This window comes from Acomys russatus, chromosome 16 (assembly GCF_903995435.1).
Source record: "Acomys russatus chromosome 16, mAcoRus1.1, whole genome shotgun sequence".
Taxonomy (NCBI): Eukaryota; Metazoa; Chordata; class Mammalia; order Rodentia; family Muridae; genus Acomys; species Acomys russatus.
The window spans coordinates 43,575,129-43,602,364 of NC_067152.1; the positions used below are offsets into that span (position 1 = coordinate 43,575,129).

At 54.3% G+C, this 27,236-nt stretch overlaps 1 protein-coding gene across 1 annotated transcript; it reads right to left on the reverse strand.

Annotated features, from left to right (window-relative positions):
- Positions 1 to 3,339: 3,339 nt before the first annotated feature.
- On the reverse strand, positions 3,340 to 26,336 carry LOC127200830 (uncharacterized). Its single transcript, XM_051159294.1, has 8 exons — positions 26,315 to 26,336; positions 8,127 to 8,498; positions 6,327 to 6,410; positions 5,741 to 5,829; positions 5,207 to 5,392; positions 4,444 to 4,581; positions 4,097 to 4,289; positions 3,340 to 3,625 (listed from the first exon to the last, which is right to left on the reverse strand). Exons 1-8 carry the CDS (start codon positions 26,334 to 26,336, stop codon positions 3,342 to 3,344), a joined length of 1,368 nt encoding a protein of 455 aa, XP_051015251.1. The 3' UTR covers positions 3,340 to 3,341.
- Between the last annotated feature and the right edge of the window lie 900 nt (positions 26,337 to 27,236).

Here is a 27,236-nt window from a genome sequence, read left to right on the forward strand (position 1 = left end):
CCTCCTCTAACCTAGGGAGCTGAGGCAGTCCTGGTGCTGGCTGAGCACTTCCCTCCCTGTTTGTTGCCCACAGTCTAGGCAGTAGTTACCACTCACCCAGTGCCACAGAGGGGGAGATTGAGGCCAGAAAACCCAAGAACAGATGGTGGGTGCCTGTGGTGTCACTGCACTTGGGCAGGACCCCTGGGGTCTGTTTTGTTCCCTCTCCCAAGGGGAGGCTGGGTGGGAGGCACAGCCTACTTTCATTTTCTTTGGTTTTTGTTTCTTTGAGACAGGGTTTCCCTGTGCACTCTTAGCTGTCCTGAACTCGCTTTGTAGACCAGGCTGGCCTCAAACTCAAAATGATCTGCCTGCCTCTGCCTCCCAAGTGCTGGGATTAAAGGTGTGCGCCACCATGCCCAGCTTCTACGTTTATTTTCAAGCCAGGTAGGTCACTTTCTTGAGTGCTCCCAGGCAAACTGGACCTTTGGTTCTCAGTCCTTGTCCTCTGGCAGGCTGTTGTCCCGCCCCCCCCCCCCGTACCCTCCCCCGCCTGGTTCTACTTCTTCGCAGCAACAACTAGGGGGCTGTCTGAGACTGGGCACAGTTGGGGTAAGTTGGGGCCATGCCTGTCTAGCCTCCTGGGTTGCCTGGATAGAGGAACTTCTCAGCTGCAGGTATGGAGACATCAGCTCACAGGCCCCAGCCTGCAGCCCACTCCCTGGCCGGGACAGCACAGGTGAGAACCGAATCGTCTCTGGCCACACAAGAGGGGGCAGACCTGTGTTTATGTAACTGGACAGTAGGCAGCTGTAAGCTAGGGGCTGTGCAGTACCCCAGAACCCCAAATAGCCCTGACTCTGCTACAGGCTCTGAGTTGGGATATGTCGTAGGGAGGGTAGTTTTTCTCAAGGCTTGGTCCTAGCAGAGTCCCCAAGCCCCTTTTGATCCCCTCTAAGGATGTAGGAAGTTCCTGGGGACCAGGAGGGTGGGAGTGGGGGCGGGGCGGATATTTTGCAGGGTTTAATGGGACCCACTGAGGGCAAGGTACTGGAGCTGTGGACACCTGCCTTCCGATGTGTTCTAACCTTTGCCATTCCTTGTATGTGTGCCGCCAAGTGTCTGAATAAATCAGCTGTGATGTGTACCTTTTTCTCTTAGAGTTACTTATTAATCATGTCTGTCTGCCTGTCTGTCTGTCTGTCTATCTATCTATCTATCTATATTGATGGGAGGGCACAGGGACAAAGCCACACACACTATGTAGGCCTGAACTTGCTGCCTCCTGCCTCAGTCTCCCTAGTGCTGAGATTTCAGTTATGCATCGCCAGGGCCAGCAGAGAATTCTTCAAAATAAGTAATACATGCTCACTTCTCATGATATTAGAAGAGCGAACACACCCCAGCGTGTGTGTGTGTGTGTGTGTGTGTGTGTTTCTGGCCATCAGTGACATGCCCTGCATGTGTGCTTGTGTGCCCATCACAGATGTCCTGTGTGGATGTGCACTCCGTCATATCCTGCAGCTACGACTACCTTCTCCCTAGGTCCAGAGACTGAGGGGAAAACTGGGCCTCATCAGGATCTGGGCTGGCTCATGGGGAGCTAGTGGAAAGCTATGAGCTCTCACTGTAAACATTTGCTGAGGTATCTGCCTGCTGAAAGCTAGGCTGTGAATTTAACTCCAGCCCCACAGAATGTGGGTGTCTTTAGGATTCCAGGGTACACTGGAAAAGCCCCACACAGTGGCTGTGAAGACCCCCCCACACACACACAATTGCCTAAGGGTATATGCCTGCATACGTGGGCCTGTGGCCAGACACGGGACTTACTGAAGTGCTCTGATGGGCCAGTCTCCTTGGTAACTGGCCCAAGGGTTTTGTCTTGTTTCATGGTTCACCGGGTAGCTGGGCTATGAGGCCCAGGTGAAAAGGCAGGCAAGGGCTGCTGCAGCCCAGGGAGGAGTCAGCAGCTCAAAGCTGATGAGAGCAGACAGCAGGCTCTGGCGGTACCATGTAGCTTATATGGAGCAGAGAGACTAGCGGTCAGCTTGCCCAGATACACAAGGGCCAGCCCCTGTGGCAGTCAGGCCTCACATGCCCAGCTTCGTTTTTTTCAAGACAGGATTTCTCTGTGTAGCCTTGACTGTCCTGGACTCACTTTGTAGACCAGGCTGACCTTGAACTCACAGAGATCCTCCTGCCTCTGCCTCCCCAAGCACTGGGAATAAAGGTGTGCCATCACCATGCCTGGCCATGAGTATGTTTTTAAAATTATTTTATGTGTGTGTATATTTTGCCTGCGTGTGCACCTGTGTACTGTGTGTGTGCCTGGTGACAGTGGGGGCCGGAAGAGGGCGTCAGAACTCCTGTAACTGGAGTTACAGATCGTTGTGAGCCACCAAGTAGACACTGGGACTTGAGCCCAGGTCCTCTAAAAGAGCAGCCAGTGCTCATAACTGCTAACTGCCTCTCCAGTTCCAACACTGAAATTACTTTGTACTTTTTTCATATTAGTATTTTGCATGTATGTGCATGCTTGGTGACAGTGGAGTCCAGAAAAGGGCATCAGGTCCCCTGGAACTAGAGTTACAGATGGTTTTGAGCCACTGTGTGAGTGCCAGAAATGGAACCTGTTGCTTTCTGTCATGTATTTAGCAAGGACATAAAAGTAACCAATATATTGCCGGGTGGTGGTGGCGCATGCCTTCAGTCCCAGCACTGGGGAGGCAGAGGCGGGTGGATCGCTGTGAGTTCGAGGCCAGCCTGGTCTAGAAAGCGAGTCCAGGACAGTCAAGGCTACACAGAGAAACCCTGTCTCGAAAAAAAAAAAAAAAAAAAAAAATCAAGAAAAGTAACCAATACAGCACTCTCAATACTTTATTTTATAGCTCATCTCTGATAACTCCATCATGTCAGTCACTCAGGATCTGTTTGTTTGAAGACAGGGTCTGGTGTAGCCCAGGCTTGCATCAAACTCTCTGTGCGGCTAAGAATCACCTTGAACCTCTAATCCTCCAGCATGCTAGGATTACGATGTGAGCCAACACACCTGTTGATACAGTGCTGGGGACTGAACCCAGGGTTCATGACACACTGGGCAACCATGCTACACCTCCCAGGCCCAGAATCTGTCTCCTTTATCCACGTCCCCCTCTGGATATTCAGCCATGTCTTATCATCCCATGCTTGGTTATTCCCGACTGAGTGAGGCTACCACAGGAGAGTCACTGGAGGGAAAGCGGAAGCCGAGTCATCTCATCCTCCTCCAGAGAGGATGGGCCTTCACCAGGCTAACGGCTTGGGGCATCTCACTGCCCACTTCCATCGGAGCCCGGACACAGGATTCCCAGTCCCCCACCACCTCAGGGCCTCAACTGTCTCAGCACAAACTCCCACTTTCTCAGTGCCAGTTCCGTGTCCTGAGCAGACACGTCTCGGTGCCACACAATCCGCACAGACTGGTCTGTCCAGGGAAACAGCAGCACGCGCACCGCACGACCGGTCTGAGCTACCTCCTCGGCGCTCACAGCCTGTAGGCGCTGGCACAGCTCTTCAGGAGGCAGCCCAGCCACCTGCACCAGCACCATGTTGGTCTCCACCGTGGCAGGATCCACAGAGCAAATGGGTGACGCCAGGTCTTGGAGTCCTGGAGCCAGACATGGTGGTGAGGGCACCCCAACCCTAGGGCCCACCCATGGGCCACCACCAGAACTACACCAGACCGCAGAAGGGCAGCCTGCTATCTGTGGGGAAACAGACTCTGAGTCCTAAGGTGGCATTTGGAAACAAGAGTTGGATCCTGCCTTCTCTCTCTTGGTCACATTAAACAAGTCTACTTTTCTGGGCCCCATGTGGGGACAGGTTAGGATTGTTAGGAAAATTTAGAAAATGCCCAGAAGACCCAAGTTGGATCCACTCTGTCTTGGTTCCTGACTCTTCTGGTGGCATTCCGGTGTCAAGGTGCCTCACGGAGGAAAGCCTGGTGAGGCAAGAAGACCCGGAAGCTCACTGTTAACTCTCAACACGCTAGACTCTCGGGGGGTGCAGATCTGCTGGGGACATCTAGGCCCAGGTAGAAGGGAGTAAAGGAGAGGGAGGGCGGGATTGGTCCAGGCACCTTTGGCGAATCTCTGGGCGTTCTCATGGTCCCTTGACAGCACCTCTTCTGTCTCATCCAGTCCCACAAGGGCAGCCGCGGCCAGTACTCCAGCCTGGCGCATGCCTCCACCCAGGGCCTTGCGGAGGCGCCAGGCTTCTTCAATGAAGACCTTGGATCCCCCAACCAGAGCCCCGACTGGTGCACCTAGGCCCTAAGGGTAGAGAGGAGAGACTTCTGGGGCCTATCTTGCACAGTCTATCCTTGAGGTATGTGTGTGGGTGGGCGCGCTCGCGCGCGTGGGGGTGGGAGGGCGGGGCGGGTAAGGGCTGCAGCCCAGGGCCAGCAGGTCTGGAAGGCCAGCCTACCTTAGAGAAACAGAAGGATACAGAGTCACAGTGCTCCACGAGGCGGGCGGGAGGCACACGCAGAGCCACGGCTGCATTCATCAGCCGGGCCCCATCCAGGTGGACCCGTGCTCCGTAGGTGTGGGCCAGGAAGCGCACCTGGAAGCAAACAAAGGTCAGGCAGCATTCGGAGGGGCCAGGTGTATGGAGGCTGCTGGGCTTGGCGTCATTGATTTTAAAGGTTTTTTTTAAATTTATTTTTTATTTTTATTTTTTTTAAGATTTATTTATTTATTACATATACAATGTTCTGCCTGCATGTACACCTGCATGCCTGAAGAAGGCATCAGATCTCATTATAGATGGTTGTGAGCCCCCATGTGGTTGCTGGGAATTGAACTCAGGACCTCTGGAAGAGCAATCAGTGCTCTTAACCTCTGAGCCATCTCTCCAGCCCCTCCCCCTCCAATTTATTTTTTATTATTAATTAGTCTAGGATGTGTGTGCACATGGATCTACCTGTGCAAATACCCATGGAATCCAGAGGCACTGTATTCCCCAGGACCTGGAGTTACAGGTGGCTTTGATGCAGCCAAACTCAGGTCCTCAGTAAGAACACTTGTCTTAACCACTGGGCAATCTCTCCAGCCCTCCAGAACTTGGCTTCTGATAGGTGTTGGTAGTATGTGTCAGAGGAGATTCATCCCTCGGGGTAGTGACTGTTTGGCGGACACAGGAAGCCAAGAGCGCACTGGCACTGGGACCCAGCCGTGTGGGAGCCTACCTGGCGGAGGTAGTCAACGGGTAGGACCCGGCCCCCGGCGCTGCTGTGCGTGTTTTCCAGGCACACAAGCTCGCAGACTGGATGGTAGGAGCTCCCGAAGCCCCGAATGAGTGCCCTCTCTAGCTCATTCAGGTCCAGGGTGCCGTGGGGCAGGTCTGGGAGGGGGTGGGAGTGAACCCCAGCGATCTGCAGGTGGGCGAGGATACCTGTGGTGGGTGTCGCGGCACCTCCCTGTGGGAAGGAAGGTTCCTCCGCAGCAGGGTCCTTCTGAGCCTCTTCAGGAGGCTGCCGGCCCTCGCCGCTTTTCTGGTCAGAGGCTGTCCTTGGGCTAGTGCTCCATCTGCCCACTGGGGGGCAGTAACTCACCGAGGCAGATGAACAAATCTGGGCCCAAGCCCTCCCTCTTCTCTATAGCTCTCCCTATCCCTGCTCTCCTGGTTCCAGCCTGGTGTCTGGGAAGCAGGGGCCTATCTTGGCATCCTGGCTGGCTGGAGGATGTCCAAAACCCCCACGGAAGTGGTGCCTGGTCCTTACCTGAGCCACCCCGCCCTGCTCATAGACGTGGAGGTGGCATTCCTGCCCAAGGAGGACCTGGGAACACCGGCGCCGGCAGTGACCCATCACTGAGACAGAGGGGGGGGAGGGCGGGACTTGGAATGGCTCCAGAGAATCCCTCTGCCCCGGCTCAGCTTGGCCAGGCTGAGCGGGGGTGGGGGTGGGGAACAGGAGGGGAGGGGGTGTTGGAGGAGGGGGCAGGGGGCACCCAGTGAGCTCAGACTGCCTCTGTCAGTTAGGAAACAGTACCCATCAAAACATCTCCCTGCCGTGTGTGGAGAAGACTGGTGTGCTACACAACTCCAGGGAGGTTTCGATGGGAATGCTGGGCGCTGACCTGCATCAGATCCCTGTAGCCAACAAGGAAGAGTGGGAACCACCCAGGCTGCAAGGTGAGCACCCAGGAGGAAGAGCTAGGGAGGGAATGGCAGCGACTTGCAGACCTCACTCCTCCCACTGCCATCTGCTGGGGGTGCTCGACTGGCTGCACCCAAGGGAAACCCAGGACTGTGTCCAGCAGTGCCACAGACCCCAGCTCAGAGAGAGGGGACAGGTGGACACTCACCAGAGATGAGGTTAGCCATGGTGTTGGTGGGGACAAACAGAGTCCGCTCCACTCCAAGCAGCTTTGCAGCCTTTTCCTGCAGTTCTGAGAAGGGAAAAGGGTGGAGTGGGATGCCTATCAACTGTACCCTGGCCCTGTTCAATGTTCACTTGCCCCTGGGTGTGAAGGTATACACCTGTAATTCCAGTACTCTGGAGCACAGAAGACAACTGAGTTGGAGGGCAGCCTGAGCTACATAGCAAGACCGTGTCTTAAGCGCCTCCCTCCCCCAAAAAGTGTGTTTGTTCAGATGAGACCCCACTGTCCCACGGGTGGAGCTTGGAGCCCATCTGCCATCCCTGTCACCTGCGGTCTTGGCAACCGCATGCCATGTCCGGAGGCTCCCCTGTCAGTCCTCTGCACGCTACCTCCTCTGGGCCAAAGTCCCTTTGCCCCGGCGCCACCGAAACTCTCTTGTGGCTTGTACCCCCTTTCCCACTCAGACCTCACACCTGTTTTTCTTCCCAGCAGCCCCAGCAGGTGAGGTGCTGTGGTTTCCCTACAGACTTCCTCTCTACAGCACAACAGAACAAGAGCATCTGGGGGAGCCAGCAGGGTGTAACAGGTACAGCTGGCGGGTGAGCGAATGGCCTGTGTAAAGCCCACGCTGGTTCTCCTGTCTACAAGTAATCTCGAGTCTGTGCCCAGAAGACGACACAAGTGTCTCCGGGCACCTGAGGGCTGTCTGGGATGCTGCTGCCACTCATACTTTACTGAGCTCTTCTCATTTCCTCCTCCCAGCCCCGCCCCCCTCCCCCTTTCAAAAGACACCCTCTTCAGACTTCTGTCAAGGCCAGCACCTCCCAGCCTTGATGTGGTGACCTGTTTACACCAGGTGCCTGCTGAGCATAGCACAGTTCAGCATCTTTGAAGTTCCTGGTAACGCCACCACGGTGTCTCTAGACTCCTGATCAGCCTCCAATCTCCCCTGGGTCCACAAACAGGCCTCCAGGGGTCAAATGGTGATCTGTGGTTTATCTCAGGGCCAGCAGAAGCTGCACAGGACCCAACAACACTAGAAGTCCACTTTAGCGGTGACCATCGACCCAGAGTGACCTTTGGTTTGCTGTCTCCTTAAAACACTCCCTAGGAGCCAGGTGTGGTGGTGCACGTCTTTAATCCCAGCACTTGGAGGCAGAGGCAGGCAGATCTCTGTGAGTTCAAGGCCAGTCTGGTCTACAAAGAGAGTCCAGGACAGCCAAAGCTACACGGAGAAACCCTGTCTCTAAAAACAAACAAACAAACAAAAAACCAAAACCAAGCAAACAAAAAATAAGAATACTCCCTGGGTTATGAACTTCTGCCCCTGGGAAGGCATCCCACTTGCTTTTCGGGATTGGTTTTGTCTGTGTGAAGTTAGTGAGGGAAGGAGAGTAAGTAGTTACAAGTCATCACTGTCAGACTTGCCTCGAACCCTAGTCTCCCCTGTTTCTGTCCTTGAGCGCCTCTCTGGCCATCTCAGAGCCTTGCTTTGCAAGACTGGACAACCTCCACCCGGGCAGTTGAGTGACAGCGGACAGAAATTACCGGGCAGTCCTGTTAAACTGCTGATTCTGGCTCCTCAAATCCAGGGTGGAGCTTAAGAGTCTGCACTACCAAGGATCTCCTCAAGAACCAGCAAGGACGCAGAGTGTACCACTTAGCCTGCTAGTCTGTTCCCAGGCAACACTCTGCGTCCATGCTGTCCTCCTGACAGGTGCACGGATGGCGTCCCGGGGTCGCCTCAACGACCCCTGCCCCGGGCTTGTTCGCCCGGCTCACCGTGGACTGTGGGGTCTTCGCCATAATCATCGTCTCCTACGACCGCCTCGGCCATGGCACGCCTCATGGCCGGCCCTGGCCGGGTCACAGTATCGCTGCGCAAGTCGACCACGTGGGTTGGGACCCCTGCCCAGTTCCTAGACCACTGCGCCCAGGGCACCCCGAGCCCCGGGACTGCGGTCCGGGCCAGTCTGCGGAGCATGGCTGCGGTACCCGCCTTCCTCGCCTGCAGGAGCAGTGGACAGTCTCTTCCTTGCCAGCAAGGGATCGGTGCAGCTGGACTCTTGTGACCCTGCAGGGATCTGAGCTGGGCAGGCCTGGGGCACCCTGGGAATTGTAGTCCTCGCTGGAATTTTATACTTTTATCGAGCCCTACAGCATGCTGGGACTTGTAGTTCGTTTTCCGTGGCCGAACATATTAGACTTTGGGATGACAGTTCCTTGCTTTGCTGGAAGAAATGCAGCTGAAGTCCAGGTGACTTTTAGCATGTACCTGGCACTGCTTAGGACACTGCAGATTTAACTTAGTTAAGCATCCCAGCCACTCCGGGAAACAGCCTCAGTGCTAGGAATGGAACTCATATTTTCTTCTTAAATATTACACCTCCCGACCCCCCCACCCCAAGACAGGGTTTCTCTGTGTAGCCTTGGCTGTCCTGGACTCGCTTAGTAGACCAGGCTGGCCTCGAATTCACAGAGGTCCGCCTGCCTCTGACTCCCCAGTGCTGGGATTAAAGGCGTGTGCCACTGTGCCTGGCTTGCTTAATTAATTAAGCACCATCTTAACCACTGAGCCATCTCTCCAGCCCCTTATGGTCATTGTTTTATACTGGAGGAAACAGGCTGCAGACGCTGATATGAAGTCCAGGAATCATGTAGCTTTTCAAGCTGGGAGTGGTGGTGCACGCCTTTAATCCCCAGCACTTGGGAGGCAGAGGCAGGAGGATGGATCACTTTGAGTTCGAGGGCAGCCTGGTGTACAAAGCAAGTCCAGGGCAGCCAAGGCTAACACAGAGAGACCCTGTCTCAAAAAACAAAACAAAAGTAGCTTTTTACCATTGAGATTGTCTTTAAGTTTTCTCTTTTGAGACAGGGTCTCATTTATCCCAGGCTAGTTCTGAGCTCACTGCATAGTCTAGTTAACCTCAAACGTCTGACTGTTCTGCTTGGGATTTCAGGGGTGTGCCACCATGCCCCGTTTATGCTGTGCTGGGAACTGAATTTGGAGTTTTGTGTATGCTAGGCAAACAGACTACCAGCTCCCCTCCCCGTTCCCCTTTCTTTTTCTTTTTTGGTTCTTCAAGACAGGGTTTCTCTGCATAGTCTTGGCTGTCCTGGACTCGCTTTGTAGACCAGGCTGGCCTTGAACTCACAGAGAGATCCACCTGCCTCTGCCTCCCCAGTCCTGGGATAAAAGGCGTGCGCCACCATCTGTGGCTCCCCCGCCCCCTTCTTTTAAAAATGAATTTAAAGCTGGTTGGTGGTGGCTCACACCTTTAATCCCAGCACTAGGGAGGCAGAGGCAGGTGGATCTCTGAGTTTGAAGCCAGCCTGGTCTACAGAGTGAGTTCCAGGACAGCCAGGGCTAAGTGGGGTGTAGGGGTAGGATTTAAAAGTAAAAATTATGTGTGTGGGATAGGGAATATATGCACATGAGTGTGGTTACCTACTGGGGCCAGAAGAGGGCGCTGGACACCCTGGCGCTAGAGTTACCGGAGTAGGTGCTGTTAAGCGACCTCAAGCTCTTTGCAAGAGGAATATGTGCTTTTTAGTGTTGAGCTGTCTCTCTAGTACCTGTTTCGGGCATCTCTGTCTGTTGTTTATCCTGATGTTGGTTGGAGCTGCAAGTCCCAGAACTTGGTGTTTCTATTACAGGGTACACTTTGACCTACCAGGACCAGCGAGGTGACCTCTCCTGATGCAGGAAGGTTAGGAACTGTTCGATTGCTTCTCTTTCCGAAGGATGGGCCCTAGCCGTCTGCCTGTGTGGTCTCTCGGGAGCAAGCTGGTCTGAGAGGGACCTCATGGCGCAGAGGCCCCATTCTAACATGGCACCTCTGAGGCATCGCTTCTTGTGAGACGCTGACCGTGTGTCTCCTCTGTGTCAGTCCGCCTGTGTCAGTCCCAACATGCAGGTGGTATGTTGGGAAGGAGCAGCCGCCGGGCAGGCACTTCACCAAGCAGGTGATAGATGAAGGGAGAGTGACTTGCGTAGGGGACCGCATGGGCCACAGTAAGGTGGTGCCCTGCTGGAAGTCCAGGGCGCTGGAGAAGTGAGGAGGAATGGCGATGCCACCCAGAAGGGCGCCTGTAGCGACAGAGCCAACTCTAAGGGACTCTGCTCATCTCCCAGACGCCTGGCAGAGCCATCTTAAAGGGTGCAGAAGTCAAGTCCTGGCAGGCCTTGGGACCCAGGGCCCCTCCATCTAATAGAAAGGCTCCCTGCTTCCCCAAAGCAGGGTGCGAGCTGGCTGTGACCCACAAGCTCTGCCTAATTCCCGAATTCCAGTCCTTAGAAAACAAGCCCTTATCTCATTGTCTGGCTCCAGCCCTTCTGCTGGGAAATGGGGGGCGGGAGCGAAGACTCCGTGGGAAGGGGGGTGGATGGGCTGGGAACAGCCACGGGAGCTCTCAAGGGAGAGAGGGGACAAAAGAGCAGCGGGGCACCTCCCTTTGATGGCAGAAGCAGAGAAAGGCCACCTGCTTATCACCCTCTCTGAGACACCAAGGCCTTCTCAAGGGGCCCCCTGTCAATCCTTGAGCAGCGTGGGGAGGGGGCACAGGGACATGGCTTCCATCCAGGTCACAGCCGGACCACCAGCTTTTGTCCTTGCCAAGCAGGTCTCCTCACGGAGGCCTACTCTTCCTGGGGCAGCAGGACAGTTTCCGTTGCTAGGTCCTCCTGCCTGGTGCCTGGGGGCTAGCCCCAACTTGGCTCTAGGATTGTCCAGAAGCAGTTAGGAGTGGATATTTGTACAAGCAGGTGTGTTTGGAGGAGACCATACCAGAGCTCAGCCTTGTTCATTCTCTCTCTGTCTCTCTCCTCTCTTGTGGTGTGTGTGTGTGTGTGTGTGTGTGTGTGTGTGTGTGTGTGTGTGTACATGCAGTAGTGTGCGACCACATATACTCTCACATATATTATATGGATTGTGTATACATGCATGAGAATATAGCGTGTGTGTGTGTGTGTGTATGTGTGCATGTTTGTGGGCGGATAAGTGTGCACCTCTGTGTGTACACATTTGTGTGCTGCTTCCCTAGCTGTACTTGAGTTTGCGTCACCCTGATGAGAGCAGTTGTACAGATGCTCTGGAAGGCAGACAGATAGGGGGCGGGGCCCTGGCTAGATAATAAAAGCGCAGAATTTTCAAGATGGCCATCTTCTTCAAGCTTGACTTGAGACAAAAGCCTGGCAGTTTTGTTTCCCACCACTTGGCTGTCTGCTGATGGACACGTTTCGAGGCTGGATCCAGACTTGTCATAACAGTTCTGGGCCAACCAACGATTCTAGCTTTCTTCAGACTGACTGACCCTAAATTAGGGGAGGAAAATGCTTCAGAGACATTAAAGCCTGCTGGCCCTGAGCGGGCATTGCTGGCTTTCCGAGCTCCCTCTCTGCTGTGCAGAGGGTCTTTTTCTCTGGCCACAGGCAGGCTCCCCACCCCAGTAAATGCCCTCCTTCGCCTGCTGAGTCTCTCTGCTGCTGCCCACTGTGTACCCCAGCCTTTTCCTGCCTCTTACTCCTATAACTGTGAATTTCTAGACTGAATCACTGGTGACAGCTGGGGACAAGCCACCTTCCCTAGGTAGAGTAAGCGATCTCCTCTAGAACCAACTCCCTGTGTCCTCTGCCTTTGCCCTGGTCCCCAGGCTGACCTTGTTACTCTTCCTCTCTAATATGGCCTGTCTGAGGTTGTTAGCACCAAAGAGTTCCCACTGCAGAGGTCTCGGGGTCACCTCACCCTGCCAGTTGTCTTCTTCTCTCCCCACAGCCATTCCCCTGGGCAGGGTGACCTGAGTGTCCACCATCACTGGCCCTTTTGTTGGGTGTTTATGTGCAGATGCACACGTGCCTGTGTGTGTACCTGCACATGGAGGTCAGAGGTCAACCTCGGGTATTGTTTCTCTGGTGCGTCCACCTTATTTCTGAGACAGACTCTCTTACTGGGACATGGGACTCACTGATGAGGGTAGGCTGGTTAACCATCCAGCCCTAGGAACACACTTGACTCTATCTCCCCAGAGTGGGCATTCCAACTGCTGGACACCATTGTTTTTTTTGTTGTTGTTGTTGTTTTGTTTTGCCATGGGTGCTATGGACAGTCCTCAGCTCCTCAGGGTTACCAACTGAGCCATCACTCCAGCCCCCACTCCTTGTCCCAGTCTCCCTTTTTTTTAGATTTATGTATTTATTACATATAAAGTGTTCTGCCTGCTTGTGCCTCCACAGACCAGAAGAGGGCATCAGATCGCATTATAGATGGTTGTGTGTGTGGTGGCTGGGAATTGAACTCAGGACCTTTGGAAGAGTAGTCAGTGCTCTTAACCTCTGAGCCATCTCTCCAGCCCTTTTTTGTTTTGTTTTGTTTTAATTATTTTATTTATCACATATTCACAGTGTTTTGCCTGCATGTATACCAGAAGAGGGCACCAGATCACATTATAGATGGTTGTGAGCCACCATGTGGTTTCTGGGAATTGAACTCAGGACCTCTGAAAGAGCAGCCAGTGCTCTTAACCTTTGAGCCATCTCTCCAGGCCAATTGTTTTATTTTGGGTTTTTTTGTTTGTTTGTTTGTTTGTTTGTTTGTTTTGGTTTTTAGAGACAGGGTTTCTCTGTGTAGCCTTGGCCATCCTGGACTCGCTTTGTAGATCAAGCTGGCCTCGAACTCACAGCGATCCACCTGCCTCTGCCTCCCGAGTGCTGGGATTAAAGGCGTGCTCCACCACGCCCGGCTTTATTTTGGTTTTTTTTGAGAAAGGGTTTTTCTGTGTCACTCTGGCTGTCCTAGACTCATTTTGTAGACCAGGCTGGCCTCAAACTCAAAGAGATCTGCCTGCCTCTGCCTCCCAATTGTTGGGATTAAAGGTGTGCACCACCACACCCAGCCTCTTGATGTAGTTTTTTCTGGAGCACCAGCACTGCAGCCTGCCTTGTGACATTCTGTCCCTCCACATGTGCTTCTTGCTTCCCCACGTAGTCCCAGCACCTTCTGCCTGGACCCTTCCCCGCTCCCAGCTATCATCACATGCCCTCGGTCATCTCTCTTTGTCTTTGGGGCTGAAATGCTCTTCCACCAGCTAGCCCCCTGGCCCAGCCTAACAGGGGAGGGAGTGGGCCCTCTGCAGCATACACAACACCTTTCTTCTCGCTGTCCACAGGCCATAGATGCGCGTTCATGTCACTGCTCTGTGTAGTTGATTCTCTCTACAGTACGGGTCAGCTTCTTGTGTCATGCGCTGTGTGCTTAGCCCTGTGTGATTCTGGGACTTGGTGAATGACAGCTGAGTGGCTGATGAGGAAGGGACCCACGGAGCAACCTGCACATGTGTATATCCCTGGGGTTAAGTCATCTGGTGGCAGCTGCGTGGCTGATGGGGCACGGGGGACGTTTGGTCCATTGCCCCTTGATCTTGGGCCACTGGCTGGATACATGAAGGACAGATACCGTCCTGGCTCCCAGGACAGCTAGGACTAGCCCCGCCCTTGGCATCTCAGGCCAGGATTTCTGGGGGAGAGCTGCCTCTGAGGGTACCTTTGACTCCCTGACACCTGGCCAGGCTGTTGCAGGCTCTGGGGTGTGGGCACACATGCACACACACACTCACATGCTGCTGCGTTAGTTCAGTGTGCTGTGTGCGCATATTCCTGTAACGCTGGGCCACTGGCAGGAAGTGAGCAGTGGGGAGGCTGCTGGGAACCCAGGCCGTCCCTCAGAGATAAAGAGAGGCAGCAGATTGGAGCTGAAGATAGCAGCTGGGCCCCAGTAAACAGAGAAATGTCCTTCCCATCCACTCAGCCCAGACCAGGGACATCACCATTCTAGCATGGGGGAGGGGTAAAGGCAGGTGCTAGGAGAGGGTGGGGCGCTGGCCGGGCTTAACAGTGGATAAGTACTTGGCCCATGTAGACCCTCCCCCACGCCAACCCCCCCTCACTGCTCCCCCTTCCCCCCTAGCCTGGTGGAGGGTTGGGAAAGAGAAAGGAGTTTCACCAAGTCCCTGCATGTTCCCTATGGGGAGACCCCCACCGATTTTGCCTGAGACAAATCAGGAAGCCAGGTGCTGTGCCCTGAGGGTGGAGAGTGAGGAGAGGGGCGCAGCAGGCAGGCTCACTGTGCAGACAGGCTACAGTGGGATTCAGTTTCTATGAGGCCAGGAGTGCCTATTCCCTGCACATCAGGGTCGCCTCAGCAGGGATGTGAGGGAGCTGGCGTGGCCGGAGCCCGGAGCTCAGCACAGAGGCTTGTATTTCTTTCTCCGTGATGAAATCTAACTCTCCTACAGAAAAGCACACGAAGCATATTTGTGCAGTGTCACAAGGCAATGGGAACAGCAAATGAACTTCCATGCCCTGGCCACTCCCATCAAGAAGGGAACCCTGCAGCTGGCTGTGGTGGTGGTGGCTCAGGCCTGCAATCCCAGCACTGAGGTAATGGGCTGAGGCAGCAGGATTGCCATGAGTCTGAGGTCAGCATGGGTTACAAAGTGAAACTCTTGTCTTTAAAGAAAAAAAAAAAAAAGGACATGGCCAGGGTTCCAGAAACTTCTCCCCTCCCCTCCAGCATGTGCACATCTCTTGAGACAGTGACCTGTGGCTGGATTTTGAGCTGTGTAAGTGGAATTCTTGTGGTTAGGAACCATCTTCCTGAGAGCCTTCACCTTTCGGTTGTCCTTCCTGTTATGTGGTGGCCTTTCTACTCCACACCTAAGCTCTAGAGTGTCATGTATCACCTTCCACCCTTTGGGTCCTGGGACTTGAACTCAGGTCGTCAGGCTTGGCAACAAACGTCTTTACCTGCTGGGCCATCTCACAGGCCCCAGGACACAGTTGCATTCAAGGAACCCTCCGCCGCTGAGTCGGGTTGGCTCTGAGAATCCGTGCTGCTGGGAGCATCCTCATTCCTGGCTCCAAGTTCCTCTGCTTCTGTGGCCTGGGGTGGAACCAATGAGTCACAACAGGCTACCTCGTAAGCCATCTCCCCAAGGGATGGAAGTGGTGAGCTCTCCCACTTCCCTGCCGATTGTTTATCTGGATGACACTTGCGTCATCGGACTTACTCCAGCCCCCTGGGCAGGCAGGCATGTGGTATGCGTGTCCTTGGGATGTGCAGGACCTTGCTTTGTATTTGGGCCATTTGGACTCCTTTTAAGCAAAGAGTCTGTCTGCCTGAGGGCCAGCCAGCCAGTGGTTAGCTTACATGTTGCAACCTACTCCAGCTGGGAAATGTATGCCCAATCTTTGCAGTTTGCACTTCCCTTGTATGCCATTTATTTATTTATTTGAGGGTTTTAGTGTTTAATTTCTTTCCTTTTTAAAAAAATTTTATTTAGATAAGCTCTCTTTACATAGCACTGTCTTTCCTGGAACTCACTCTGTAGACCAGGCTGGCCTTGAGATCTGCCTGCCTCTGCTTCCCTGGTACAGAATTAAAATTGCACACCGCCAAGGTCAGCTTATGGCTGGCTCTTTTTTTCTTTTTTCCTTTTTTTTTTTTTTTTTTTTGGTTTTTGAGACAGAGTTTCTCTGTGTTAGCCTTGACTATCCTGGACTTACTTTGTAGACCAGGCTGGTCTCGAACACCCAGCAATCCACCGGCCTCTGTCTCCCGAGTGCTGGGATTAAAGGGGTATGCCACCACGCCCGGCTTGTGGCTGGCTTTTATGACCCTCTCCTCAGCACCTCCAGGTCCCAGGGCTTGCTTCTGAACCCGCCATCTTCTGCACACAGGATGCTGTGTGTGTTGGGCCCGCGCCTGTTCACCATCTGTTATCTTTGCCCCTTTTTGACAACCAGCAGCGTGGAGGAAAGATGTCTGGTTCCCTCTTGGGAGCCTCTACTTGCCCTGTGCACCTCAAGGTGGCCGGCATTTTCTGCTCTGGCTGGTTTGGCCACCTACAACACACAGGGAAGGCATAGATGAGATGCGTCTAGGGTGAGGGTGATGAGTGACCGTGGAGGCCAGGGACACCCAAACCAGTGGAAGGGAAGGGAGATGGCCTGGGCAGGCTGCGAGTCCATCTTGGCTGTGAGCGATTCAAAAATGTGTTTTCTTGGCTCTTGAGAAGCTATGGTGCCCGACAATCCACAGTCGCCAAGACTGCTCCGAGCCAGTAGCATCTGGGTTCATTGTCACACATCCCAGAAGAGTAATGACATAGATACTGTGAGCAGATCGGAGGGAGACTTATAAAGAAAGGACTCCTGAGAGTGGGAGCAGGAAGGGCAGAGTTAGTCTGACCAAGACTGGTCACTCCTGAGCATTTTTGCCAGCCAAACCAGGGAGGAGACCACACACCCTGTGTGTGCTCCCTCTGCCCAGCTGGAGAGGTGGTCATGTGTTACCTTCCAGTCAGGGGAGTGGTCACATGTTACAGGCATGACCAGATCGGGATCCAGTTTTGCCTTCACTTCCTTCAGGAAGCCAGCTCCATCTCACCCTCATCCCCTCTGGCCAGGCTGACATGACCCTCACCACCTCCTGCACTGTCCCCTCCCCAGATGGCACAAATGGTGAGGCTACCTGCTTTGGAACTGCAGCGTCTAGCTGATGTACCCACACTTTGAGGTCCCTTGGGCGGCACTGTCAGAATCTGCCTTTGGGGGAACTTGAGAGGGCAGCCTTGGAGCATGGGAGTCCAACAGAGAGAAAGGGCTGAGGGAGCAGGGGGAACCCTGGAGAATCCTGGGGGGCTAGTGCACCTGTGTGTGGTTGGAAAGCAGCCAGCCTCCAGGAATCTCAGGTTGGGGTAGAGGCAGGAAAAAACACGGGACACTTGAGACAGCACAGACCCCACTCAGCCTACCCCACGCCCACCCCACCCTGACCCAAGAGGCTGGAGGTTGTAGGAGTTAAGGGAGCAGCCACAGGCTCCCCTGCAGAGTTTTGGGGGGAGACCTGCCTTCCTGATCCCTGCCCGCTGTGCTTAGAGACTGGGAGAGTGCCCACTTTGCCAGGTGCCTGAAGCTCCAGCTACCCCTTTCCAGATTCCCTGCTACTTGCTCCTTCCCTGGACTTGTACCTCTCTCCTGAGTCTTGCCCGCTCTCTGGGCCAGCTCACTAGCTCCTGCTCACAGTGCAGCCTGGCTTCTGCCCCCTAGCTCCCTGCTCTCAGGGCAGCCTGGTCCCTGCCCCCTGGCTCCCCGCTCTCAGGGCAGCCTGGTCCCTGCCCCCTGGCTCCCCGCTCTCAGGGCAGCCTGGTCCCTGCCCCCTGGCTCCCCGCTCTCAGGGCAGCCCGGCTCCTGTCAGCTAGGGCCTGGGCTGGGCTGGGCTTGACATTATTTACTGTGCAACTTCCTTCTTCTTCCAGGAACTTGTCTCTAACTTCAGGCGGCTTCTGATTCGGCAGCAGCAAGACCTCTAATCTCTGGCATCTCACTTACTGGCACCAGGCCTCTCAAGCTTCCTGCTGCGGAGCCTGGACCGAGGTGTTGGGTCAGCACCGTGCCTGTTGAGATTCTCTCGCCTCTCTGGGGCCCCAGGGCTGTTCTTTCAGATCTTCAGGCAGGAAGACGAAGGGGTCAGATTCTGGGAGAGTTTGGCTCAACAGCCACTGACCCAGTGCTGGGTGCAGGAATGGGTTCTGCCCCTGTGGGCTAGGCAGAGGACCTACAGGACATGCCTATCTTGAGACTTTCCCTGTGTTCCCTGAGCCTGTGTCCCCAGAGCCTGTGGGGGGACACAGGAAGGTTTGGAAGATGGGGATGAAGGACATGTGTGGTCAGTGTCAGAGGCTTTGGGTTTACTACAGATACAGAATGGCAGGGCTGGCCAGCTGGTCAACCCTAGTAGGCTTCCCAAGTCCCCTGGAATAGTTTGACATCTCAGGTCACAGACTGTGGACAAAGACATCTGCCTAGCCCCAACTAGGACCTGAGTCTTTGGACAGGCAAGTCCTGCCTCGCTCAGGAGCAGTGTTCTCATGGATGTCCCCAACTTAGGACTGTCCAGCCTTCAGTGTGGTGTGAAGTAAAACACAGTCAGGGGAAATTGTTTTTATTCTGATCCTTTGTTTTTTGTTTTTCCAGACAGGGTTTCTCTGTATAGCCTAGGCTGTCCTGGACTCCATTTGCAGATAAGGCTGGCCTGGAACTCATAGAGATGCTCCTGCCTCTGCCTCCTGAGTGCTGGGATTAAAGGCATGCACCACCACAGCTCACATCCGCCACTTTCAATTTATTTATTTATTTACTTATTTTTATTTTATTTTTGGTTTTTCGAGACAGGGTTTCTCTGTGTATCCTTGGCTATCCTAGACTCGCTTTGTAGACCAGGCTGGCCTCGAACTCACAGCCATCCACCTGCCTCTGCCTCCTGAGTGCTGAGATTAAAGGTATGTGCCACCACCGCCCGGCTGCCACTTTCAATTTATGATGGGTCAGTGTTGCTATTGTGAGTAAAGGGCATGTGTAATACCTCCCAAGCTGAATACCTACTGTTTGCCCAATATGTACTGAACACCTACTATGTGCCTCACACCTACTGTGCACCAACATCCATTGTGTGTCATATATCTTCTGGGCATTGAACACTCACTGCATACCAATTACCCATAGGTCTTAGTGTTGCAGGATATTTGATCCCAGTGTGAACCCTGAGATTGTGAACTGTAAAAACCTGTCTTTTGTTTGGTGTGGCTCAGCCCTAGCACACACCTTTAACCCAAGAACTTTCTGTTTATTGTAAACAGGTAATTATGGTGTGGCTCAGCTCTAGAGCACACCTTTAACCCAAGGGCTTTCTCCCACCCACCCCCACCTCCCATTAGTTTTTCTGTGTAGCTATGGCTGTCCTGTAGTCCAAGCTGGCCTCACAGAGCATCCACTTGCCTCGGCCTTCCTACTGGGATTAAAGGCACATACCACCATTACACAGCCCAAGAGCTTTCTGTACACAGGATTTAATAAAGTTAACCCTAGGTCAAGAGTCCGGAGTATTTAAGGCAGCCTGGAGAAGAAAGAACCTTTTTGGCTCTTTGGCTTTTAGTTTTTAGCCTTTTCCTCCTGGGCTGTCAGCTGAGCTAATGAGCTTTTTGGGCTTTTTCCTTTGAGACATGAGCTGAGTAGGAAGGTGAGCTGAGTGCTTTCTCTGCCTCTCTGAGCTAGCAGGGTTTCACCCCAGCATCTGGCTCCTGAGTCTAGGATTTTCATTCTTTTTGTTTGTTTGTTTGTTTCGAGAAAGGGTTTCTCTATGTAGCCTTGGCTGTCCTAGACCCACCTCCTGTTCACTTGTAGCCAGAAACCCTGCCTCGCTGCTCAGTTGTCGATAACAGAAGAGCTGAGCTTCTTGGGTGAGCCCAGCCACTCGATCCCTACTTTTCTGAGTCTGTGCGTCTGTGTGTCAGCCATTTTTTCTTCCCCTGCCCACTCCACTCGGTTCAGTCCCTGGAGCTGTGTAAGGACAAGACACTTGGATTTCCTTGGCTTTTGTTGCTTTGAGACATGTACTCTGTAGACCAGGTTGACTTAGAACTCACAGCAATCCTACCTCCCAAGTGCTAGGATTACAGGCAAGAGGCACCACACCAGCTTTTTGGTGAATACTTTATTATGCCATAATGTACTCCCCCCTTGCAGAGACTCATAATCTATAAGCTGCTACGTGTGTGATTTTGTTTTCCTAGAGACAGACTTTCTCTATGTAGCCTTGGCTGTCCTGGAACTCACACTATAGACCAGGCTGGCCTCAAACTCAGAGATTTGCCTGCCTCTGCCTCCCAAGAGCTGGAACTAAAGGCATGCGCCACTGCTGCCCTGCTGTACGTTGGTTTTTATTGGCAGGTAGCTGCACAATCCTAGCAGTGTAAGGCTTGAATGAAGGCTGCTGTTTCCCAGGTCTGCTACCTTCTAGTTCTGGTGGCACCTGCTTGCTGAGTCCAGGCTGGAGGAAGATCCTCTGTCGGGTATCTGGAGGAGGGCTGACTGCAAGGCAGAGTCCCGAGCTGGCTTGATGAAGACAGAAGGCGGAGCATGTGACTTGGGGTGATGTGGGTGCAGAGAGGCTCAGGACCTTCTGTAGTGGGGAACTGCCCCTGCTGGGAGCAGAACAAGCCTGAGTGGCTCTGCCCCTGAGGTGTGGGACCCTAAGACCTGTCTACTCAGCACAAGATGGCAGAAGTGGCACCTGCTGTGATTGGGATGCTGGGGCCTCAGGCAGAGCTGCTGCTGGCAACAGTGGAATTCCACAAGCAGCTGGACCACGCATGGGCACCTACGGGCTGCATTGCAGGGCCTTCCTCCTCTTATGGACACTGAAAGCTTATGAGATGCCAGCAATGCCGAGGCATTCCCAGCAACGGTGTGAAGAGAGGAGGCAGATTCTGGGAGAGAATTCAAGGTTCTCAGTCCATCTCGCGGTTTCCTAGCCTTTGCTGGCTGCTGGTTCAGAATGCTTTTGACTCCTTTGTCCTCCTGTTAAAAGAGTGGAATCACAAGAGGGCTGGGAGCTCTGCATTGCAGGACAGTGACTCCCACTGGTCAAGAAGCAGGCTCAAGGCTGGGCATGGTGGCACACACCTGTAATCCCAGCTCTGGGCAGGCAGAGGCAGGCGTATCATTGTGAGTGCAAGGCAAACCTGGTCTACAAAGGGAGTCCAGGACAGCTGAGGCTACAGAGAAACCCTGTCTGGGACAGGGAAGGAGGAAGAAGAAGAACAAGAAGAACAAGAAAAAGAAGAGGAGGAGGAAGAGGAAGAGGAAGAAGACGAACAAGAAGAACAAGAAGAAGAACAAGAAGAGGAGGAGGATGAAGAGGAAGAAGAGTTGTGAGCTGCTGGGCAGGACTGGAGCCCCAGCGTCCGATGTTTGGGTTTCCCTGGACCACAGTGGGTGGCCAGCTGTTCCTGGAGGCAGCAGGGGACAGTGCTGAGGGGTCCGACTCATTCCCTCTGCACCTGGATGAGTCACCGCCATTTTAAAGCCTATCTCTTCTTCCGGGGGGGGGGGGGTCTCCTATGGTAGCCCCACCTCTGCCAAGAGCCACAGCTCCATTCTCCCTGTCTCATCCATCTCCAGCAGCTTCTGTCCTGTTTGTCCCACGCCCCTCACTGAGCTGCAGAATCCCTCATTGGTTCTCATTTCAGGATCCCCGTCATGAGGTTGGGTATCATCCGAGGGTGCTCAGGACCATGAGGACTAAGAGAGGACGGTTCGGGAGGCTTCTTTCAGAAGACGGACGATGACCTTGGAGAAATAAGAGGACAGACCTGAACAGGGGGACAGGGCAATAGGGGTCACTTCCATCAAAGGAAGGAGCTATGCTTGCCCTGGGACAGACCAGACCAGTGGGATTAGCTCCTATAGTCAGTAGGGTCTAACTGTGCAGCACTAGCTGGCCCTGAACTCACAGAGACCTGCTCACCTCGCCTCTGCTGGGACATGTGGTAAATGCACTTACATGCCGGCAAAACACTGCTACACATAAGTTAGAATTGGCCGGGCATGGCTTAACTTTCCAAAAGGAGCAGCAGACAGGATGGTGGCAGTGGTGGCTCACTCCTTTAATTCCAGCACTGAGGAGGCAGAGGCAGGCAGGTGTCCGAGTTCGAGGCCAGCCTGATCTACAAAGTGAGTTCCAGGACAGCCAGGGCTACAGAGAGAAATTCTGTCTAGAAAAACAAAAAATTGGGGCTGAAGAGATGGCTCTGAGGTTATGAGCACTGACTGTTCTTCCAGAGGTCCTGAGTTCAATTCCCAGGAACCACATGGTAGCTCACAACCATCTATAATGTGATCTAATGCCCTCTTCTGTCATGCAGGCAAAACACTGTATACATAATGAATAAAAACAATCTTTTTTTTTAAATTAAAAAATATATTTGTAAGCACTTGCTGCTCTTGCTGGGGACCTGGGTCCTGTTCCCAGCATGCACATGGTGCCACAACTACCTGCTGCCTGCAGTTCAGTTCCTGTGGCTCTGATGCCCCCTTAGACTAACAGGCACATATGTCTTTCACAAATATACATGCAGGCACACACTCATACACATAAAACGAACGAATCTTAAATAACAAAAGGCCAGCCTATGAGCTGGGAATGTGCTGCCCACCTGTAATCCCAGCATTTGAGAGACTGCTCTCTGTGAGTGTGAGTTCGAGCTGAGCCTGGTCAACAAAGGGAGTTCCAGACTAGCCAGGGATACACAGTTTGCCTCAAACAAGATTTTGTCCAAACTCACAAGCAAACAAACCAACCAAGGCAAAAGTGGGTCGGGAGACTGGAGGCCTTGACATTCCAACACCAATGTTAACCGTTTGTACCTCTTGCTCTCTAGCGCTTGGAAACAGGAGTGGTCTTACTGTGTTTATTTTGCAGTTGCGGCTCAGACACATGACAGACCCGGGTTGGTGCCCACGTCATTCCATTTACGAGCAGCTGCCCCAGGGACTGGGACTGGGACTAATGGAGCGCAGTGGGTGTGGTCCACCCCTCCCTGCCAGGTCCCGAGTTTTGGCAGCCCCACTGGAGATTCCTGAAGTGACTTCCCCCGCCCCCCGCCCCTCCACCTGCCCTTGAACTTGAAGGGTTGCTGAGGTTTCCGAAGCCAACCTTCCCACACACAGGGTCGGCTTCCATGGGCTCCACCCACACACCCTGAGCTAGATCTCCTGTCTGGGCGCCCACCCAGCAGGCCTCAGGAATCGGCAGCTGAGGGTCTGGGTGAAAGGTCCAGTGTGCCCCCCCCCGCCCCCAGGAAAAGATTCAAACCCCCAGGAGTGAGGGCGGGCAAGGCAGGGTGGGACTGGGAGCTGCCCCTGGGGACACCTGCCCCTGCTCACACACGGTTTGTGTCCTGTCAGGTGGAAAGGACTGGCAATCGGTGAGTTAGCCCCAGTTTCCACGACTAGGATCCGAGTAGGGGGAGCTCCTGTCCTGATTCCGCCCACCCCCACACCGCCCCCGCAGGAGTCTCCCCTGAAATTGAGCATCCCCCACCCTTCCTGCAGCTTGTGAGCCCGTGCTCTCCCCTGGAGAACTCTTCTAGGCGGGAGATTCCCTGCGGCTCCCGGCGGGGGGCCTGCCAGCCTACTAATTGGTGTATCGATTCGCAGCTGGGGTGTAGGGCTCTCAGATCGGGGCTGGAGGCCCTGGAGAGACCTTGCTGGAGGGAGGCGGGGCAACCGATGATGCCAGGTTAGGGAGGGCCTCCTTGTCTCGCTGAGCCGCAGAGAAAGGGTAGGATCCCTGGGGTGGCCAGGGCCGCCCGGGCCCCCATGGGCCCCTGGAAGAATTGGTTCCCACCAGTCAACCTGTTCCCACAGCCAGAAGTTGCCATGGTGACCCCCTCCCACCTTCAGCTACAGCTTTTCCAGTAAAACCACTGCCGAGATCCATACTTCCCGACAGGCACGCCTGCGGCCCCCACCCCCCTCGTGGCAGCCGGGAGCAGCTGGGAGTTAACCCTGCATATGCCGGGGACTGTTGTTTGGGGGGAGAAGGGACGCGGGAGGCAATAGTGGGGGCCGTGGGTAGGAGTGAAGGTGGACAGGAGCATGATCCTGGCCAGCGACTTGAGCAAGACTGGAACTTGGAGCAGGGAAGCCAAGCTGGTCTTGGCTTAACTAAGCCCCGTGGGCCTCAGGGAGGCCTTTCTGGGGCCCACTGGCAGCCATGTTCCAGCCTCCTGAGGGAGTCAGCTGTAAGTGGGACAGTGGGTTTGGTCTAGCTTGTCCTGAGCCGCAGCCCCTGTCTGGCACAAATTCTTTTCTGGAGGCTGAAAGGTCCCTACAGCCTGGAGTTTGGCCTTCCTGTGGGCTGTAGCACCCCGCTGCTCCCGCCTCAGGGTCCTGCAGTTTACAAGGCTGAGGAAGTCGATGGTACCTCTGAAAGACACCACCTTGCTGGGCCCCAGGGACTCGTGGCCAGGCCTCTGTTAGGGAAGGGGCCCTTGGGGACACTGAAGCTGCAGACCCAGGGGTCTCCATCCGTGGCTCTGGCGGGGCCGCACTTCCACTGTGAGCTGCTAGCTGCTGCAAGCTCTAATTGTTCTCTGTAACTGGATGAGTAATTGAGAGGTCTTTGAAGGGAATTAATTAGGCCGCTTATTGACTGTAAATGCTTGCCGGGGTAATAAAGGGAAGACTGGCCGCCTGTGTGGGCCCGGCTGGGGCACAAGCAGGCGTTTCTTTCACTGTTTGGCTTCCTCTGGGGGGGGGGGTCAGCCGCTCGCTTGGCTTGGCAGGGAGCTGACCCTCTTGTCCATCCTGCCCCCTCCTCCAGGAAGGGATACCTTTACAGCTTGCTTCTGGTATTGGAGGCAGCACTGCATGTCCCATAAGTCTTCCCAAAGGTGGGCTGGGGTTCCCCACAGGAGCGGTGAGGGTCTGGCCTGCCCCATGTTGGGAGTACTTGCTAGAATGTAAGGGTCAAGTCCCTAGGCAGGCCGGAGGCAAGTTGTTACCCTCAGCTCTTGGAGAGAGGTACCTACGCTGGGGACCTGCTGGCTTGACCCTGGGCCCCAGCTGTCCAGCCCACCCCCACCCCTCGCTGTCCCAGCCCTTTTCTGGGAAGAAGTGAGAAACTGGAAATCTAGCAAGCATTCTTGCCCTTCTAGCTAGGGTCAGAGTGTAAATAGCCCTGCAGTTGGACACTGTTGGGGTGGGTGATGGGGACAGGACAGTGTTGGGCTGGGTGATGGGGGCAGGACAGTGTTGGGGTGGCACCTGGCTGGCTTGCCAGGAGGTGGAACTGATAGCCTGGACTGCGAAGAGGTCGAAGAGGTCGCTATGGTGGCTCCCTTTCATATCGCCTCTGCTCCCTGCTGGCAGGTTCTAAGTCAGGCCCCAGCTGACGGAGTTGTTGATTTTATCCTTCCAGGAGCTCTGCATAGATCCTGTTCACAGAGCCAGTACTGTGGGGGGAATATTCTAGTTTGCAGAGACTCAGGGCAGCCCCTGGCTCTGTTAAGGATTGGATGAATGAGTGCCAGGATCAGGAATGGCAGTGTTGACGTCTTCAGGTGCAGACTCGGCCCCTGGGGGACAGTACCATGTGGGGCCCCTGAGGGCCATGCTCCTCCGGAGTCAGCTCTCGAATCTAGAGCTGCTATTTACATTACCCGGTCCAGTGGGAACCTGCAGAAAGGCTTGGGCTGCAGGTGTGGGTACAGGAGCTGGTGCAGGAGGCGGTCAGGTGTGCCCATGCCCCACACAGACAGCTTGTGACACCTCAACATAGCTGAAAGGGAGAAGGCTATGGAACCATGTATCTAGGTCTGAAGTTGGGGGACTTGGCTGTTGCCCCTCAGGGAGCAGAGGCTGCAAAGGTCCTGATGCGCTATGGAGACTTTTTTTGGGGGGGGGTTCTCGAGACAGGGTCTCTCTGTGTAACCTTGGCTGTCCTGGACTCGCTTTGTAGACCAGGCTGGCCTCGAACTCATAGCCATCTGCCTGCCTCTGCCTCCCGAGTGCTGGGATTAAAGGCATGCGCCACCACGCCTGGCTTGCTATGGAGACTTGTATTCACCTCCCTTTGGCTACTAGACTATTAAGATGATCAACCCCCCAAAATTGGAATGGCCCTAGGAGATGCGGGAGAAGGGAAAGGCTGAGGCCTGGCGCCAGCCATAGTGGAGCTTGTCTCCCAGGAAGAGATTTCACACCATTCTGCCAATTTGTTAGACCACCTACAAGAGAGAGGGGCCGGGACAGCAATGAGCCAGTCCCCACCTTGGCCGGGACTACTTAGCTCTCTGTACCTCTTGCCCTCTGTTTAAACATAAACCTCACGCCAGGACCCTCAGGTGGGCTTGAGGGCCACTAGATCTTTTTGTCTCCTCCCAGTGTGCCTCACACTGAATGGATCAATCTCTTTTCTCAGTTTCACCATGGCTCATCTCTTTCATTAGCCTACTGGGGCCTGGAGCCTGAGCTGGTAAACCTTATTAGTTCTTCTTGGGTCCAGCCAGGCTCAGACCCTAACAACCTGGGTAACAGGATGCTCCTGGTGCTTCGGCAATGCCTTCCTCACCTTGGGTGAAACTGGTTCGCATGGGGCCTTGTGAACGGTCTTCTGTTCCCTTTTGGACTCAGTCACTTGGGGCATTTGCAGAAGAGCAGGGGTGGGGTAGGCGAGGAGCTGTGGTTACTTCCTCTGGCTATGTGGGTCCTCTGTACCCTCTTCCTCTTCCCTCTCAGCTGGGAGCTGCCAAGGAGCAGCCCTCTGTAGTCCTCTTTCCCCGCTGCAGACACTGACGCACACCACATGCCAACGGCAAGATTTCAGTGCACACCTGCCAGACGCTGATCTGAGGTAGGCAGATGCCCACTGTCAGTCTGTCCTCTTCTCACCGCTAGAACTGCTCATCTCCCCCTCCACCTCATCTGTGTGGTAACTGGAATTGTCTCCAGCTTTAGAAGCCACAAGTGGGGCTGAGGAAGAGGAGCCTGCCTTCCCCAAGATGGCCGAAGCCAAGCGCCAGGAACCGGAAGACAGTTGGCAGCCCTGTAGAATGCACGGGACAAGAGTCGAGGAGGAATCACATGCCCAAGGGGAAACAGAGGCAACCGGGAGCCCAGTCCCATGTGCAGCCCGCCCTTCACTCCTGATGGGGCTGAGCTTCTTTTCTGCTCCCTTCAGCTCCGGGTGTCCATGTGTCCTCTCTACTGGGCAGAGATCCAAGAAGGGAGTGAACCTGGGCTCGGCCCCCTCCCCAACTCACCGCCATGACAAAAGCATCTCATCAGATCAAATGCTTCCACGTGAATCCATCCCCTTTGAGGTGTCTAGGAGCTGGTGTACAGCTCAGTGGTAAAGCTCATGCGTCAATATACAGAACCCTGGCTTCGGTCCCCAGCACCCAAAGGAAACCAGAGGAAAATATAGGCTTGTTTCTGAGGGCTGTGAGAGGGTCGGGTGAGAAGAGCCACTTGTGATATCCAGACAGAATATG

Bases quoted from the DNA above. Each gene is read 5' to 3' on its own strand.
- LOC127200830 (XM_051159294.1), bottom strand. From the start codon at position 26,336: ATGCGAACCAGTTTCACCCAAG. The intron at 5,393-5,740 runs GTAAGGACCAGG...GCCCACCTGCAG, and splicing joins AGCAGGGCGGGGTGGCTCAG to ATCGCTGGGGTTCACTCCCA. The intron at 3,626-4,096 runs GTGCCTGGACCA...GTCTGGCTCCAG, and splicing joins CGCCCAGAGATTCGCCAAAG to GACTCCAAGACCTGGCGTCA.